This window comes from Perna viridis, chromosome 10 (assembly GCF_037379345.1).
Source record: "Perna viridis isolate PV_CMFRI_1.1 ecotype Kerala chromosome 10, ASM3737934v1, whole genome shotgun sequence".
Lineage (NCBI taxonomy): Eukaryota > Metazoa > Mollusca > Bivalvia > Mytilida > Mytilidae > Perna > Perna viridis.
The window spans coordinates 22,976,732-22,995,604 of NC_142454.1; the positions used below are offsets into that span (position 1 = coordinate 22,976,732).

The 18,873-nt window shown below is 32.1% G+C and overlaps 1 protein-coding gene across 6 annotated transcripts in view; it reads left to right on the plus strand.

Annotated features, from left to right (window-relative positions):
• Positions 1-757: 757 nt before the first annotated feature.
• The window catches only part of LOC148605006 (uncharacterized), a 28,450-nt gene continuing 10,334 nt past the window's right edge, over positions 758-18,873 (plus strand). For 4 of the 6 annotated variants that reach the window (XR_015915840.1, XM_088548323.1, XM_088548325.1 and 1 more), the window contains exons 1-18: positions 779-879; positions 1,938-2,024; positions 2,710-2,780; positions 3,070-3,136; positions 3,447-3,602; positions 4,341-4,376; positions 4,842-4,880; positions 5,450-5,560; positions 6,864-7,057; positions 7,452-7,599; positions 12,734-12,790; positions 13,238-13,294; positions 13,734-13,891; positions 14,431-14,463; positions 15,028-15,214; positions 15,949-16,018; positions 16,933-17,053; positions 18,444-18,493. Coding sequence is in view for 5 of the 6 variants with exons in the window: in XM_088548323.1 (XP_088404449.1) it covers positions 1,989-2,024; positions 2,710-2,780; positions 3,070-3,136; positions 3,447-3,602; positions 4,341-4,376; positions 4,842-4,880; positions 5,450-5,560; positions 6,864-7,057; positions 7,452-7,599; positions 12,734-12,790; positions 13,238-13,294; positions 13,734-13,891; positions 14,431-14,463; positions 15,028-15,214; positions 15,949-16,018; positions 16,933-17,053; positions 18,444-18,493 (1,591 nt within the window). In the remaining variant the exon portion in view is untranslated. Of the gene's footprint in view, positions 880-1,937; positions 2,025-2,709; positions 2,781-3,069; positions 3,137-3,446; positions 3,603-4,340; positions 4,377-4,841; positions 4,881-5,449; positions 5,561-6,863; positions 7,058-7,451; positions 7,600-12,733; positions 12,791-13,237; positions 13,295-13,733; positions 13,892-14,430; positions 14,464-15,027; positions 15,215-15,948; positions 16,019-16,932; positions 17,054-18,443; positions 18,494-18,873 lie in introns of all 6 variants that reach the window. The other 2 variants (XM_088548324.1, XM_088548326.1) reach the window with 2 other exon arrangements.

An 18,873-nucleotide genomic window follows, 5' to 3' on the forward strand; every position in this document is an offset into this window, starting at 1 on the left:
CTTCTTCTATTTTAGATTTGCATATATCAATATATAGTAAGGGTCTTTTTGAAGTGATGTGCATTTTATGGAATTATTCATCCAATTCTACAGAGACGTGACATATAGGTATTCGGTCACTTGTAAATTTTCCTTTGTTTCTGTAATGGACTTAATGTCTATGCCAAATCACATTTAAAAAAAAAAAATATTGGAAAGTTCTTTCTCAATTAATGTTCATGATTTTTCACATATCTGAAATTAATTATTTTATTTTGAAAAAAAAATTCTGACTGAAAATGGATGAATATTGGCGACCTGATTGTCGAGAAAACTGGCGACATTAACATTACAATCTCACACTATTTTAACCAACTTTACAACACTTTTATTTTCACTGTACTTAACTCTTTGACACTTCTGAAAATGATACTGTAGAACCTCATCATACCAATATAAAAGTTTAATTCTAGCATTTTTTTTGTGGTGAAAGAAATCATCAGGATCAGTTGAGGATTTTTTGTGTGAAAAAGTATGATTTTACATGGAAAGAGAGACTTAATTTACATTACTTACATATGTAATCTAATATACGAGGGATGGGCAGAGGGTTACTGAGCTTTTAAAACCGACATTGTCTCTGCACCTATGTAAAATTGAAGTTGGCAACAATTCAACAATTTCTTTACATGTCACAACTATATAGTATACTTTTATCTTCATGTGTTTAAAAATGTCTAACGTAGTATATGTGGGTCGATTTGATGATGGGGCGAAAACTATATTGGGCTTTGTTAGATGGCGCTACTGAGCAAACCGGAAGAGTTCATTTATTTTTTTTACTGTTGTATGTTGTTTATGTTCATTTCTTATCATTTTTTGCTGCTTTGCTATTTTGAAGTAAGAATAAGTTGGTTAAGATACCACTTGGTGACCGTCAAATACCATTCATACTCAGTTGCGATTTCCAATGAGTTTATATCAAATCTTCATTACACACAATATTTCAACACTAGATTAGCCAAGTCCTGTCCCTTTCCTCATTTCGTTCGTGCAAGACCCAACGGGTAGTTATAGACCTTAAACCCCCCATCAGTCCCTTCAAAAACCCTTAGGTAAGAGTAGATGAAAAATCACGTACATAATATGAGGATGACACTGGCCTAAGGATTATGTGCGAGTTAAGCATAAATAAGCATTTTTGACAATTTCAAAAGCATCAATAATTTGTGATACATATTCATGTATTGTGTTTTGCCTTGAAGCAATTTTCTGAAGTGTCAGTATTACAAATTTTTAGACGATTACTATACGTCTAAAAGCAAGCTTTGCTTGTGATGCTAGTGATGCAGCTACTTCAAAAATTACAATGAATCTTGCAATCTGTAGTACTATGGTAAGCTTAAAAGTGCTTATAACAAATAATAAGAAAATATCTCTCCACAGAGGTATATTACAATGAAAATTTGAGCCATCTGGCAAATTTAGAATCTAACATTGCTAAGAATGTAAGACAGAGAAATAACAGACACCCAGAGGTTAGATTTCCAGTTCTCTAACCAGGCTCAGCTGAGTTAGAGAACATCTAAATCTTACCTTAGGGTGTCTTGGATTTCCTAGTCTTGCATTTTCTGGTCGAGATTCTTTTCTCATATTTTTAAAATTATTATTATGTTATTAGTACACAAATTCAGAACGCCCTGTTTGCAGATTTTTTTTAAATTCATTAATACGTTATTGTGATGACACGGGTAGTGAGATAAGGAAATCTAGCATGGCTAAAAATAGGAATAATCTTGTCTCTTTAGTGAGAAATGAAGGTCTCTCAATACATTTGTTGGTTATTGTGGTCTTTGTTCCCAACTTGTTGAAAATGTTTCATGACTTAATGCTCAACAACATACATGTGCACAAATGTAATGCATTCATTAATAAACCCTCATTTTTTTCGTTTTCAGAATATCATGTGAAAGGTTTTGATAAGACCTCTTTAGAGGCAAAAATGGAAAATGGAATCATTTAGTCAAGCAACTGAATATGCAGAGGTCTGTACTTGATAGGCATTGTTATGTTTTAACTTGCATACTCATTGTACACTGTAAATATTTGATTTTCTGTCATGGCAATCAAGCAGATACAAATGGTTTGATTTACTAGTTTTTGTAGTAAATTACATAGAGAATAATGTCGATTTTGTTATTTTTCTAACAAAATTTACTAAAACTTCTTGTCATGATGTCCGTATTAGATCCTGTTGAAGAGTCACACATTAAAAACTGGCTATCCTACTTACAAAAGACAAAAATTGTATACAAGTGCATGTACCTCATAACAACTTTAGTGCACCACCATGTTGTTATGGATGATGTCTCAACCATAGGTGATATGCAAAACGTCCTTCTGAAAAGGCTCACCAGTGAATACTACTGTTGCAGACACAAGTGGAATGGCCATTATTTTCAATTATAAATATGTCGCTTCATTTCTGTGTTTTTCTTTGTCTTCCTTTTGAAAAAAAATAAACAAAGGATCCACTCTATGACTGTGTTAAAGATCAAACAATCACATTAGACAGAACAATTTTAGGCTATGTTTCAGACCCCTACCTACATGTACATGTATATAGGTTGTTGCTGACATTCTGGCCCAAAATACTTTAACTTAGTTTGACAGCATTTAATTTTTACTAAATTTCAGTTTTATAATATTTTTATTATTATTTTTTTGTAGTTCATTATACAGAAAGTTAAGCAGAATCCAGAGTCCTACATAAGCCAAGAGACAAATTCTGGTAATAGAAGGTAATGCAGTGTGAATATAAGTTTATCATTACATAGAAAACAATTGTTGTTGGTCTGTTTAATAAACTGTGCCTATGTTTTTATATTTGTAAAATGTTTTCCTCTTTTGAAATAGCAGTCATGGCATACATTTTGTAGCTCTTTAATTTTTCTCTAAAAACTTAGAAGGTATAGTTCTTTTTGTGCATTCTTTTCTAAAAGAAAACATTAAAATTTTGATTATTACACTTCATGAAAAAATATGTACTTTACCAAGTAAACCTTTCATCACATGTCCTTTTTTATGTAGCAAATCTATTCACCAGAAGTTGACAGATCTGTATTTAGAGGAGAAAGCAAAAGAAACAGAGGAATCGGTAGGTGCACATGTACAATTATTTTTATTTTTAGTAACAATCAGTGGTTTGTTGCACAAAGTGTGATGTAAGCAAAATTGACAAAATGTTTTTAAGTCTCCATACTTTAAATAAAAAAACTGTTTGTCTTTCAATTTTTTTTTTTACACTTTAGACTTTTAATGACGACTTCCCAGTGATTGTTATAAATGACTAGTGAAGAAACTGTAAGTTTAAAAAGTTTTCAATATAAATTCCAAGCCAAATTAGGCTGATTTTTCACTAACCTTAGCTGAAGCATTCATGGAGTAATTGTAATGTCTTTTTTCAGGATCAAGTTTTTGCAACCAACCTGCTTGCCAAATTAGTGAAAAAGGAGAAACTAGAATGTTTAATTCTCAATCTTTATCCAGGAAGTGAAGGGTATTCTCTTATCATTAGAGGTAGAAATGGTGTAGAAACAGAAACACTGAAACTGCCATATGAGGTGAATAAAATGTAAATGACACTTTTTTTCATTTATTGGCTTGTACTATTTTTTCCCAATTTTATATCAGACAGAAATTAAGTTATGGTAGATATTGCTCATAAAAAATATTGACAATTCTGTACCCAGTCAAGGTCACAGTTGGGTCCTCAGGGTCAAGTCAATAAGATGCTTTTGGTTGCCATAATATCAAATACAATGAAACGTAAGGGACATAACTCTTGAAATCAGTGATATGTTTGTATCATATTCAATTTCACCAAAGCCTTTCAAGCTTTCCTTTGAAAGTGAATGAAATCAGTCCAAGTAACATTGGTGCTTACATTAGATTGATGTAAAATGGTGAATACAAACATTCCTATGATTTGTAAGAGTTGTCAGACATGATTTTTTTCCGCTATTTTAATTTTACTGTTACTGTATATTCACTTTCAATTTTGACAATTTCTGCTTTGTTGACCTTGTAAAATTATCTCTGAGTTGTGTCCCTTACCCTAGTCTACCCCCTTAAACCAAGCTGTGGGTTTATCCAAAACTTGTGTATATTCCAAAATTTCTAAACATTTTGAACTGCTTAAGCCAAACACCTGCTTTAACTGAACAAATACTATAGTCCAAAAGAGGTTTTGACTTAAACAGGATTCACTGTGTATACAAAATAGCAGGAATCCTTGATATTGCTGCTGCTTTTGTAGAGTTGAATTGTCAATCATTTAAAAGATTTTTTTTTTATTTCAGGCAGCTGAATTTCTGGAATATGTTGATGCCTCAGAGGTAGGTTATGTACTTTACACTGCTGTCATTATATACAAAATATTGTAAGACCACTTCTGTTTGTTTACTATTTTTTTTAAAGCTTTTCTCTTGGCTATGAAGGTGAAATTGAATGTTTATAATTAGTTTTCATATCTTTTAATATACACTATGAAAGAAAATAGCAATTTGAAATGAAATTTCACTGATTCATAACAGTTCTTGGTAGAAAAAGGTTGAAAATGTGAATATCCCAAAGAGAGAATAACTGTATAACCTAAGAGTCTTCTGCATGATTTTGATAGCTCTCTTGGTGGAAATTAGTCCTGTATTATATCAATATATCTTACTACTGGGTATACTATCACTGAATGCCTGTGTTCTTTAAGGTACAATCTTTAGTTTAAATAATTGTCAGTAATAATGACCTTATTCTCTGAACTTTACCTTTACTTTACTTTACTAAATTAGATATTTTCTTTGTAGCTTCCACCTTTTCTTGTTGATTTGTTAGACAGAGCTCAGGTATGATGTATACAATATACAAGTATGCTTACTTTGACTAAACACTGCACCTGCTGGAAATAAATTAAGCACTTGTCAGTTCATCTAATGTAAAAAAAATCTTTACTTGCTGTTCTGCCATCATTGCTCACTGTAAATCAAAAGAACATAATGTCAGCAAGGTCCTATACATAAATAGCTAAAAATCAATCTGTTGAAAATGATATGCATAGTTTGGAAGTGATTGTTTGAACTTTTAACACACAATGGGTGTCAACTCTAGCATACTCCTTTTGGTTGATTTTACCCATTTTGCAAATACCTCCTGGTTCTTCATAGGTAAAGCTTAAAATCACAATAAGCTAACATATTGAGATGAAAAAATCAGGCAACATAATATATATAGTTTGGAATTCTGTTACTTGCTGTATTTTGTTTTTAGATAAATGTAAACAGCTGTTTATCTCTTTTTATTTTCAATTTCCTTTTTTAGATAAAAAAAAAATGTGGTGAAATACATTAGATGTAAGTTAATGAAATTAAATGTATGAAACAGGTTTAAGGAGTTTAATAAAGGTATATATTTTTAGGTCAATGTGTTCTACAGTGGGTGTGTCATCTTAGAGGTCAGGGACTATCGGAGGACAGGGGATGGTAACAGATATGAAACTGATTATGTCCTGCTCAGACCTACTCCACAGGTGATTTAATAATGGGTTACTTGTATTTTCATGTAATAAATGAAATATTTTGCTATCAAAATCAAATGTATTAAACCTGTGAAGTATTGATTGATTGATTGATTATTGGTGTTTTTGAACAGCAATATTTCAGCTATATTCAGACGATGAACATGAAGTGGATGATAAAATGAACATGAAATGACGATGAAATGAAAAATGGGATGGGACACAAGGATATTGGGGTCGACAAATTTTGATTGCCACTGGAAATAGGGAGAGTTGGGTAGGGTTGGGCAATTTAGCCTCCTGTGGCGGAGCCCTATGGTTCTTACTCAGGGAGAATACCGCAGTAGGGTTCTTTAACATGCGAGGAATGTGGCATATTTCCCAACACGGTGCACCATGGTTTGCAGTCAGGCTTTCCGTATTATAGCCTGACAACCCCAGCATGTAACATGCCAGGGGTACCCCATTCCACCACCTGGGGCACACAACCCAGTTGCTCTGTGGGCAGAGTGCCCTAGCCCCTAGTTCTGAGCACTATTTAGTCACCTCTTACGACAAGCTTGGCGCTGCTGCAGGCCTATTCTTTTGACACCCGGACTTGCACGGGCTCCTGTAAAAATTTCTTTACAAAGTAACATGTAGATATGACTGTATGAAATTCTTCATTTAAATTTTGATAAATGTCAAGGCCAATGAACACATTGAAGTAAATAATTTTAAAAAATGTCAGTTTTTCTACACATGATGAAATTGATTTTAAAATATATGTAACTGATTTTGATGAAACTAGTACAGAAATATTTAAAAGAAACCATTGATTTATATGAGGAAAAATCTTTTAGCTATTATTTTTTATGCTCTGAAAACACAGATGGCATTAATTACAATGTGACATTCCTAGATTTAAAAATAGCATCTTTTTATTCTTCATTGTTCATTCAGATATGTAAAAAAGAAGCTATCTAGAATGACAACAAATTATTTTTTTCTGTGGCCTACCACCAAAGGATATATATGTCCTTATGTCCTTTCTGGGGCATGCCAACAATAGTCACATGTGTCCTTCCTGAGACAAAAGTGTTATTTAAATCATTGTTGGTGTGCCATTTTAAAAATTTGCCAAGTTGCCATGTTGTTGTCATTTACAACCAACAAGAATTCATGAAATTTCATGCCATACCATGTATACCAAATTTCAACGTCACTACAATTTAAGTAGATAAATTATGAGGAGCTGTGACTCTTCATTGGAAAATTTGCCAAGCAAGGGTGTTTGTGATCCTAAGGTCAGTCATCTTTGTTCCTTACATTCCAGTCCCTGTTAGCAGATATATACAACTTAAGCAGTGATGGGCACCGCTGGACACAAGATGATTTGTTTACATTGGAGAGTCAGTTGCTATTGGCAACTGAAGAACCAATATGTTTGGATCCTTCACCTGCAGTACATCTTGTTGCAAATAAATTACAATATGAGGCCAAAATTTTAGATACACCAATGATCAAAAGGTATGATGATATTACAGATACGGGCTTGTCATATTTTTTTTTAATGTAAATGTATTTGCATGATTTAATTTGCTGATAATGAGTTTTGATTCTAACATGGGAAAATTATTTTGTATGAGCTTTTTCTTACCATCGATAAACTGTATAGAATGTTTTGAAAATTGAACCTGTCATTAATGACTGCCAAAATCTGACAATAGTCAATGTAGATTCAGTTTACTGAATTTTTTATATCTAAAACCCTGTTAAACTCCATTTGAAATATTATTAAATATTATTTTATTTTATTAAGCTATTTCACACGATAGTAGATAGAAATCAGTTTTAAAAAATCTGAAAGGATAAAATTGAAACAAATGATAAATAGAAAATTTGAAACTCAGAATATTTTCAGGTCATTGAAGAAATATTCCCAAGCATCAATCAACAGGAAGCGAAAGTTTGAACATGCACCTGCTCCAAAAGAGCTACGATTGTATGATTTCCTTCATAAGAAACGACATCGCTCCCAACCACCCATCAATCTGAAGGTTGGAAAAGCTGTATGTAGTTTGCATGACCAGTTTGTATAACTCTCCTTTTCTTTTTTACACTTATTCTTTCACATTTGTTGGTTTTTATAAACAAAAAAAATAATCTTCTCTGCCAAAACCTTGTGGAGGAAAGTGTCATTCCTTAGTTAATCAGTGCAATCATATTTATTTTTTTTTGATAATGAATTTTGTGAAAAAAACTACTTCAATCTTTTAATCACTATTAAAAGCAATTACCACGATCAATAGGTGTATAGATATTGATAAAAAAAAAATCATTTCCTATTTACCTGTAATGTATTGAGTTATGCCCCTTTGAAGAATGGATTGATATTAAAATTTGATGTATTTTTTGTATACTAGTATTCAAATAGTATTTTAGCTTTAAGTTAGGCTGATAGAAAATTTCATATAGTGAGTTGAAATTTCGGCATAATAGAAGGCCTGAAAATAGTGTTAATGAATTTAACTCTTTGACATGACAAAAAAAAATGGATAATGGGCACTCTTAAAAGATACTAGTAAGGGCTTGAGAACCAGGAAATCATTTTCTACTGGCCTAAACAGGATGAATGTAACACAGTTAACATACACTCCCTTAAGATTTATTTCTCAACAATATGTTACCCATGTGACATAACTTCCTCCTTTGTATGTTGAATATGTTTTCTTCTCCTTAAAACCCAACAATAAATCAATCAATCCTCTCCTTAAATCCTTGTCCTTGAGTATGGACAAGTTGTGGTATATTCTGAGTAGATGATTGAATGCACATATGTAATTGTATGCTATGATAGCCTAGATTTTGTCAGTTTGTATCACTGAATAGTGATCCCTTCTCAACTTGTTATTATGAGTTTGGTAATTTTGTTATTATCTTTATTGTCAGAAAAGATTTATGCTATTATATAATTTCCATCATTTTGAAATTAGGCTTTTTAATTTCTCTTTGTGAATGAAAGGGATACAAATTTTTGATCTAAGTGAACTGCAACATGTAGAGAGATTTTTGGCAGGAAATGCTTTAATCTTGGCCACAGTTTGATGACTAGTGTTAGAGTCATTTACAGAATTATTGAATTAGGCCAAGTAAACCTAAATGGTAGATTCTCATCCAACCTTCACAAAAAATATGGGGCGGGTGATAGGATTTTATTTTTTATTTCTTACCAGATATTTGCTAGCCTAATTTTAGCTATTTGAAGTATAGATATGTTCTAAATCCATACCCACATTAGTTTCAGGGAAGAAACATGGTTTTAGTCACCGAGAAATGAAAGATCTGTGTGTTATAGTATCTCAATACTAGAAACTGAGTCGAAAAAAATCCTTATTTTGAAATTCCCACTCCAATAAAAAAAAGAAAAAAATGCAGGAGGGGATGAGAATCTAATAATTAAGTTATTTGGCCTTATTCTGTATGTGAAAATTTCTATATTGAATTATTTCTGGAAGTAGCATACACAGTCTACCCATCAAAACACAATATGTTGTCATTTCTGGATAATTTGGTCTAAAAAGACTTGAAAAAAGTATGAAGTTTGTGATTGCTTTTACTGTTTTGGAAATACAGCTAATTTCATATAAAAAAAATTAGAAGTTGGAGTTGTCTGTTATCTCCAGATCAATATTTTCTGTATTAAGTATGTGAAATTTGTGCTCTTTTAAACTCCATTTTTGAAAGTAAGTGCATGCTTTCTCTTGTAGAATCTCTATAAGGTAAATTTTAAATTCCACTTTTCTACAATTTACTACTTACAGTCTATCGATTAACATGATTATAAAGAAGAATTTGTGCATGGGTTCTATGTAACAATTATTTTTCCTTTTAAAATTATCTATTAACCCAAATCTGTGAAAGTTGTAAATGTTAGTATCTGCTTGAAAATTTGAAAGATTTTTTTATTCCCCTACATTGTGGGAGGCATATAGTGATCTTGATGTCTGTCCTTCCTTTCCTGACCATCTTTTCTTGCATTCATTATTTTTTCGATACCATTTTTTAATCAACCACCTATCACATCCTCTTGAATTTTTTATAGATGTTTTACACTGGTATGCCATTCGATTTACATTTGAAGTGTCATCAACTTCTTTTTCGACAACTTTGTTCACATTTTGACCATTATATGGTTACTAGGTGGGGAGCTGGTAATATCCTTTAGTTATCTTTGCTTACAGTTGTTCTTGTTTCAACTTAAAACTACACAGAACTATTCCAAGGTAGTGATAACATAGTTTTTTCATGATACTTGAAATATCTATGCAAACTTGAAATTTAACAAGGACATTAACCTTTATTCTAATATGACATCCTTAACTTGCTTTTAGACCACGACTGTGGTCAATTTTCAATTGCTTTATGAGCAGCACACGACTTATTGGGCGTGGCTTGTTTGTGTGTAAATTACTGTCAATCACAATTATGTAAACAAACACACATAACATTCTGATGTATCAGCTGTTTTCATTCATTTCAGCAGTGTGAATGAACATCAAATTCATATTTGATAAAAATATTTTAGAAAAGTTATATTATATTCCAAAAAAATTGCTTACACACATACTCGGTAGCATTCGCCACGTGTCATATGTAAAATCAAATAATAACAATTATCATTGTATGAAACATCGTACTCGTCCTTCATTATAAAAAATACAAAGCAAAGTTTCATTAGCGACCATTTCAACTGATATAGCATAAAGTGTACAGCCAAATACATGTATGGACAAATATGGCGGGTCTAAGGTTACCGTGTTATGTCACAAAAATGTAAAATATTGTCCTATTAGAATCCAAATAAATCACGGAAACTCCTTTTTATCATTGTTTTACCACAGGCTGACCATTTATGCAGATACTGTACCCGTCACTATTGCTTGGGGTAAAATAATGCGGCATAAATGGTCATCTCATGGTAAAACAATGATGAAATGGAGTTTCTGTGATTTGTTTCTTAATTTAACTAATAACTATGTAAAAATACAAATGGATAAATGAAAACAATTTATACTTACAAACAACTTTCACAGTAACCTAATTGTATCCTAGATTTTGATTTCTATTTTATTCCAAACTCCCTTTTATGTATTTTATGAGGGTTTTTATTTAGGTGTCCTCCCTACACTAGGTAAAGCATGTACTTCAGATAATAGTATTATGATTTTTTTCTGTTTTTATTATGGGTTGTATATGTTCTTTGAAGGTATTTTATTTATGGGTATTAATTTATGTGGTTTGTTAAAACTTTATAAGTTCATAACAAGTAATTTATTTAAGTACCAGTCCACATAAAATTCAAACACTGCTAACGGTATAGTGATTCATGGAGTATAAAAACCCACCAAACAAACTATGCCTTTACTAAACAATAATCATTTCTGTATTTAGATCAGCATTTTTGAGAAAATCATACATTTATCTCTCACTAAAATCAACCAATTCTGACAAAATCAAGAATGATAACTCTTGCAAAGTACTTGTTCATGTACAATCTGTATAATTTTTATCTCACAAGTGCAACAACCAAATGAAAAACTAAGACTGGTTATCTGATCAGGAACTGTTTCTGAACAAAAAATTAAACTGAATTCCCTGGGTTTTTGTCATACATGAATCACGTTATGATTGGTACCCACGACGAATTGTTAGTACACAGTTGTATTGGAAATTTTAAATGGTGTAATAACAGTATTAAGAGTTTGATTCCTGGCTTTTTTTTTGATTTATTTTTCTTGTTTTTTTTTCCCTTACCACTACGCTGAAGTGGACATAGAAATACCGGTATCAGATTTCGGTTCAGATTTTGTATGATTGTTTGCTGCCATTTTGATTTGACGAATTTTACTGGAGTTATGGGACTTTTGCACTTCAATTTTTTTTTTTTGCAATGGCGGGGGGCATGATTATGATGATGAGTTGCTTGTTATTTTGAGGTTTCTCCTGATGTACATGTATACATGTATTAACTGGTATTATTAACATACATGTAATGGTTTAGTCAGGCATTATTAAGAAGTGGTCATTTTATGGTACAATAACAGTGTACTTGTCTTATGTCATAGAAACCAATAAAAGAAAATAAAACATAAATCATCATAAAGTAATATGTAGGGAAATTATTTTTATTTTTTATCATTAACATTTCTTTTTGAATAATTGTAGGTTTTTCAGAAGTTAACAAACATTTTTTACTTTGTTTATTATCATGATTCTTAAGAGCCTCATTTGGTGGTTAAATTACTAAACAACATAAAACAGAGCTTCATTTAATTTGATGAGATAAAACCAGCATTAAAGACCCATCTATATGATGCTTTTTTCATGAACAGAAATTTGTTGACTAAAACACTGCAGGTTTTATACTAATCCTCTCCTTATCTTATTAAATAGGAACAGGGTCAATTACTCTGCCAGTACACCTGGTCCAGCCCTGTGCAGATCCAGGTGTCAAAAGAATAAGCCTGCAGCAGCACTAAGCTTGTCGTATAAGGCGACTAAACAGTGCTCAGAAACCTATCTGGGGGCTAGGCGTTCTGCCCACAGAGCAACTGAGTTGTGTGCCCCAGGTGATGGAATGGGGTACCCCTTGCATGTTACATTGCTGGGGTTGTCAGGCTACAGTATGGAAAACCTGACCGCAAACTATAGTTGTGCACCATGTTGGGAAAGATGCCATGTTCCTCGTGCGTTAAAGAACCCTGCTGTGATATTCAATAGGAGTAGGAACCTTTGTGCTCCGCCACTGGAGGCTAAATTGCCCGACCCTACCCATCCCTCCCTTTTTCTTGTGGCAATCAAAATTTATTGACCCTATTATCCTTGTGTCCCATCCCTCTTTTCCTTTTATCATCATTTCATGTTCATTTTATCATCCCTTTCATGTTCATCACCTGAATATAGCTGAAATATCGCTGCTCGGGAGTTAAACCCCAATAATCAATCAAAAAAATCACCTGGTCCAAGTCTAGGTCACATGTACTTATTTTTTTCTGTGTGTTTTCTTTTGATATCTGTGTGTTGATCTTTGGTTCTGTCCAGTTTTCCTTGCCCAGTTTTTGTCCTTTGATTTTCAAATTTTGGTTCTCCCTTTGAATTGAATGCTATTGATTTCACAAATTTACAATATTTTTATTTTTACAGCATGTGGATATGTGGAAACAGAAGCCAGTCCAGTTGGCAATCCCAGAAACTGTTGAGGTATGTTATTGCCTAATTTATTTTTATGTGAGCCAAGAACCATTAGTGTAAACCAGCTACTAAAAAATATGACACAGGAAAGGTTTTATGTGCTATTCACTGTAAGAATCAGGCAGGGGGTGAATCGTGGTGGAAAAAAACACACGTCTCTCTCTGATTCTTATTCAAAATGTTATCTGAAATGCAGAAATGGCATACATATATGTTTTTTTTTTGTTTTTATGGAGCGACAATGTGTCTTGATTATTCCCCAAAAGAGTGGTTAATTTGCTATTCATTTGCAGAACATTTTATCAAAATAATCATGCATAAAAAAACGATGTCTTTAAAATATGTTTTCCAGATATATAAAAACTGTAAGGATGTTTCAGGCAGAGCAAGTACAGTCTGGAGTTGGTTTTCCCTAAGTTTAAAGTTTAAATCCATATATTGATTCATTTATTTCAGGTTGAAAATTATGCAACTGTGATTGAACCACCAGAAAACGTCTCAGATAATGATACGGTAAGATATATGTGTTCATGTCAATGTAAGTAACTGGTAGGTTGTGATACAACTAACGTATGGCAGGTTTTGTTATTGATGAAATGTATTCAACACTCCTAGTTATGCTGTTGCAATTTTCTTTATACTTTTTAAAACTGTTTTTGAAGCAGTGGTTTGTGAACTTTTTGATAAAATTTTAGTTTTCTGACTACGAATTATCGAATGGGTCTGTTACTCCCTCACAATCAAAGAAATGAATATTTTTATTACGGTGCCTGTCTATGTAAAACTGCCTTTTGAGCATTTAAGAACAATAAACTAACATCAAATAACCAATTGAGTTTCAAGGTGGTAGGTTAAGGGTTAAAGATGTGAAGTCAAAATTTTAATAAGGATGTCTCATTTAGGGTTGCCCTTTTTGTGAACTTAATCTACAGCTATTTATTTCTATTTTTAGGATCTTGTAGAGGAGCAGATTTTAGAAAGGGGAACAAATCAAGAGAAAAAGTTACTGGCAAAATTATCAATCCTGAAACGTAGATCTGACCATGTTTATTATGGAGAGCTATATATAGATCATGATCATAAAGAAGGATCACAGGGATCATCATGCAAGTAAGTATATATATGGTTCTGTAAATTTATTCCAGTAACATCGTTATAAAATGCTATAACTTTTTTAATGTTTAAATTATTTCATGATTTTTAAAACAGCTTATTTCCATGTACATTTATATTTATAAATGTGGTTATGAAACTTTAATCTTCAAAGAAAGAAAAAACTAGTACTTGCAAATTATGATTGTAGCTTCGCAATTTTCACTGTTTCAGCTGGCTTTGGACAGATATATATATATATAGAGAGAAAAAGGTCTGAAAAATTCCCAACGATGTTAGAACTGTCAAAATTGCGATGCAAATTTTTGGTCGTTCCCTCCACGGAACTTGAACTCATACCACTGTAACATCTATGGCAACACTGCCTACACGAAGTCCAGCGCCCTAGACCACTCGACCAGCTAGGCTATATAAAAATATAGCTTTTGCTGGCCGGGTCATTCCTCCTCGTAGGATTAGTCTAGGGAATGACCAAAAATTTATATATAACCTATTTGGCAGAACCAATCAAATTTGTGTCTTTAATTGTTTTACAGTTTCCTGCTTGGATCAAGAGGCAATGTTGACAAGTAAGTATGTCATAGTTTTGGCATTCACTATGTCATGTGATATAGTTTTAACATTGTTATCATTGATATTTGGGGATGTATAAACTTAAAAAAAAAACTGTAAAAAGTGACAATATGGCAGTTTGTTTACCTACATTCAAATCAAAGAATGTTTGAGGTAAGGTCATTACAATGTTATTTTATATACTGTAAATGTACAAATTTTTGCTTTTTTCTTGGTGGACAGAAAATCACGAAAAATAGTACCTGCAAAATTAATTTTAAACGTTATGTAATGCTTATAATTTTTTTTGAATCTCAGAAATTGATACCCAGAAAATTTGTTCACTTGATAGAATCCGTGAAAATTACTTACCACAAAAATTAATGCATTTACAGTACATTTTTTTGCTTGTTTTCTTACCCCTGGTAGTGAATATGTGACATAGTGAATTTTGTAGAATTTATAGAACTTTAAAAACTTAATAAATTTATACATTGTAAAACAAAGCAGAATTTACTGTACTGTATCTTTTAATCAAGATTTTATTTTATATTTTTTTTGTTACAATTGGTCAATTTTAGATATGTACAACAGTTCAAAGAAATCTTCACAGAAGAAGGTAGATTAGCTGTAAAAATAACCAAACAGGTTCCCGGTCAGGCACCAGTTATAGAGTATACCCAAACATCATCAACCAGTTCAGGGATTACAATTTCAGGTGCCCAGGCTGTTTTAGGGACCCATCATATATCATCTAGTACTTCAGGGGTAGGTTTACATAAAAATATCATATATTGTATGTATTGAACATTTCTATTCTATTTGATACTGTTTTTGATTTTGTTCTGGAAGGCTCTGTGTCTTTTATATCCCAACACAATGAGTGGGTGATACATTGTAGATTATAATCACGTCTGTCTGTCTGTCCAAATTTTGTTGCAATTATATCAGCTCCCAATGGATGGATTAATTTCAAATTTTGGTATTTGGCTTTATATAGATGGTATATATGTTATTCAAACATTTATTCAAAACAGAATGAAATAAATCTAAGGTACTTAGATGCTATCATGAGATTTATGAAAAATAGTTTACACAAATATACCAATAATTTGTAAGAGTTATGCCCCTTCACCGAGGTAATACACCACACAATTATTGAACCATAAACAATATGCATGGAAGATCTGACTGCCAATTACAATGTTAACTAGTGAACAAAAGCTGCCACAAAAAGCAATCAGATAGATCATGTGTATAGTTCTATTGACCTCTTAATAAGTAATTTGAAAATAATATTCATACATGTAACTTTCCTCTATCTGATAATAATTTGATTCACAACAAAAGGTTAATTTTATATACATGAACTTGAGACACATGTTGTTAGAGTTATACTGATAGCCATCATAAGATGCCCATTTAGCTTAAGGATGTCATTTATAGAGAAATGTTATCCAAATATTTTCTGTAATAGTTTCCTTCTAATTTCTGTATTGTAGGCTGACCAATCGTTATTGATGCCTAAGAGGAATGTTCCAATTCAGTTATCTCTTACATTAGCACCTGCAGGTAACTTTTATAGCCAAAAAAAAAAAAATAGAGTACAATCAGCTTAAAAGTCCCTGATAGTTGTATGTCAATACCAATAAGTTTTGGTATAAGATGCGGTAAAACTATTTATTTCTGTTTTAGTATGCCTCATTCTTTTCTTTTTTTCCCCTCTTTGAATCATTTCTAAAACTAATATTTCCAAACCAATTACAGAAAGTACTAGTCAAAAACAATTAACAGAAATAAGTCAACTAATATGATTTCATTTTCTTTTAGGTAGTATTCCATCTAAGAATCATGCAAAATGTGATTCATCTCCTAAGAGCAGGCAGATTTGAATGAATAATTACACATTTCATAGTATAGACCCATAAAACAATCTAATTACAAAAATAAAAATATGTAGCCTTTTTTGGGGTGTATCACATTTTTCTGATTTTGCATGATTCTTACAAAGACGGCTACTTAAATATTATTCAACTTATGAATAGTTATTATGTTTCATACCACCTTTTCAACCAATCAGTGTTTAGAACATCCTAAAAAATAAACCTACATATAAACTTTAGCCTGTTCATCCATGAACTGTTGAAATAAAACTTCTCTTTTTATCAAAATATTCTGTAAGGAAAAAAAATTTTTGGACATTTTGTTACTACATTTATTTTACAAGGCAGGCAAAATCTCTATAATAATTTTAAATACAGCATTTTATTAGGCTGCATTTAGATAGTAAGAAATAAAAAACATGAAATGATTACTTATCATAGGTCATTTAAAGTTGATTGCTTGGTTCTTAAGCCATTTTGTATAAAAATTAATCAGTCAGGATGCATATCTCTTTCATCTTTTTTGCATGAAATTTTTCATTGCTTATACAAAACATATATTAGAGTTTCAGAATACAATAATATTAATATTATCTCCCTTAGGTTCTAATGCCCAAACAGGAAACCAGTTGCAGCTTAATATCCAAAAACAGCCTATCAGCACACAGTCTCAATTTTCTGGTCAGAGGAATAAATTCTCTACATCTTCATCTTCATCGCAAAGGTAATTTTATATAAGTTTCAATCAGCCACAGGCGTTCAAGAATTTTTTTTTTTGGTTTTAAAATGATCATAAAGCGAAGTACTTACATCAGATTTCTACCTAGGGTTTGAAAATAGGGGGCATATGAGGAGAGCACATTAGTATGTGATTTGTTTGATGCATTGCAAACCCTCAGAATTGTCAAATTGTTTTAATACACCTAGTATATATGGCACTTTAAGGAAAAAGTAGTAGAGAATTTTTGTCTCTCCTATGACAAATGTCCACATTAAAGGTTTTCATGTTAAGTTTTCTGATTAAGTCAGTTGATAAAAACACCTTCTGCTAGGTCAATCATAATTGGTGTGCAGTTGCATTAGCATCATTCTACAACAAATCTGTATCCATTTCATACATATGTCCCTGGAGTCACATGGTCTATCACTGTTCTCCCACAAATCTGTATCCATTTCATACATATGTCCCTGCAGTGACATGAACTATTGACTTTAATATTTCAAATTTCAAGTTGAGATATTCATGTTAAATTTTCTGATTAGGTCAGTTTTGCTGGGTCATATTTGAAATGCAGTAGCATTTGCAACACTTTACCACAATTCTGTATCCATTTTGTGGATAGTTACAGTCCATTGACTTTGAGATTATCACTAAGTCACAGTTCCATATATGCAAACAATAAGCAATACCTGATGAGTATGTCCACTTTTGTCAAATGGTTTGTAAAAACACTCCACTTGACTTCTACAATTCTATCTCACAGAGCTGGCAACTGATTTGAAATTTGCCTCTTGGTATTGATTGTAAGAGAGTCATTGAAAGGAAACTCAGTTATGACAGATTTTCAGTAGTTTTCAATGTGACATGATTTCTGAAAAAAATTATCTTATTCTAATAATATAAAATTACGAATACTTTCTCTAATAGGTTAAAGTTTGTATTGTGTTATCTCATTCAGAAGTGACAAGTACAGTTATGGTATTATGTACCATATTTATGTCTCCCCCCCCTTGATGGGGAGACATAGTATTTTTGCCCAGATCATCTGTTTGTCTGTCTGTCTGTTTCACATTTTTGTAAGTGGAACTCCTTGGAAAGTACTGCACTTAATTTCATGTAACTTTGTAGGTAGTCAGGACATGGTATTTGGTTGTGTATATTGAAATTTATGATCCACTGAAATTTGTGGGAGTATGAACTTTGGAATAGGGGTGACATACGTTTTTGAACTTTCATTCATACTTGTATCTTTTGAGATTAAAAAATTTGGAAAGTAGTTCAATAAAGATCATATGACAAATGGCCTGAGAACCAGTAAATTATCTTCCAAAGATTTACTGTGAATTAAGAAGCCTTTATTAATGAGTTACAACTTAATTTGATTTCAATTTAGATCTGCTTCCAACACACCAAGCCAAAGTCCAGCCACTACTCCAACTTCAAGTAAGTTCGTTTAACATTTTTTCAGATAATTAACTCAAAATACTTCTATTCTGCCAAGCACACAACATGTGGGAAAAAAGAGTGACAAGTTATTGGTTCAGAGTCGAAATTAATGTGTCTGAATGGATGACATGCTTCCCTTTAGGCTGTAGCCTTTGTCAACTAGCACACAAATTATCAGTCTAGTTCATAGCAGGGTCTGTTCCACTGATCTAACAATCTAACCGTGAAATGTATACATAACAAATTTTACATCTCTTCCATATTTCTGCCATACTCTGCAAGACTACAATCAATCAATCAATCAATCTTTTATAAAAATAGACATATACTTATTTGTGGACACAACTGAAAGATGACTTAAGTCACAAATGAAATTA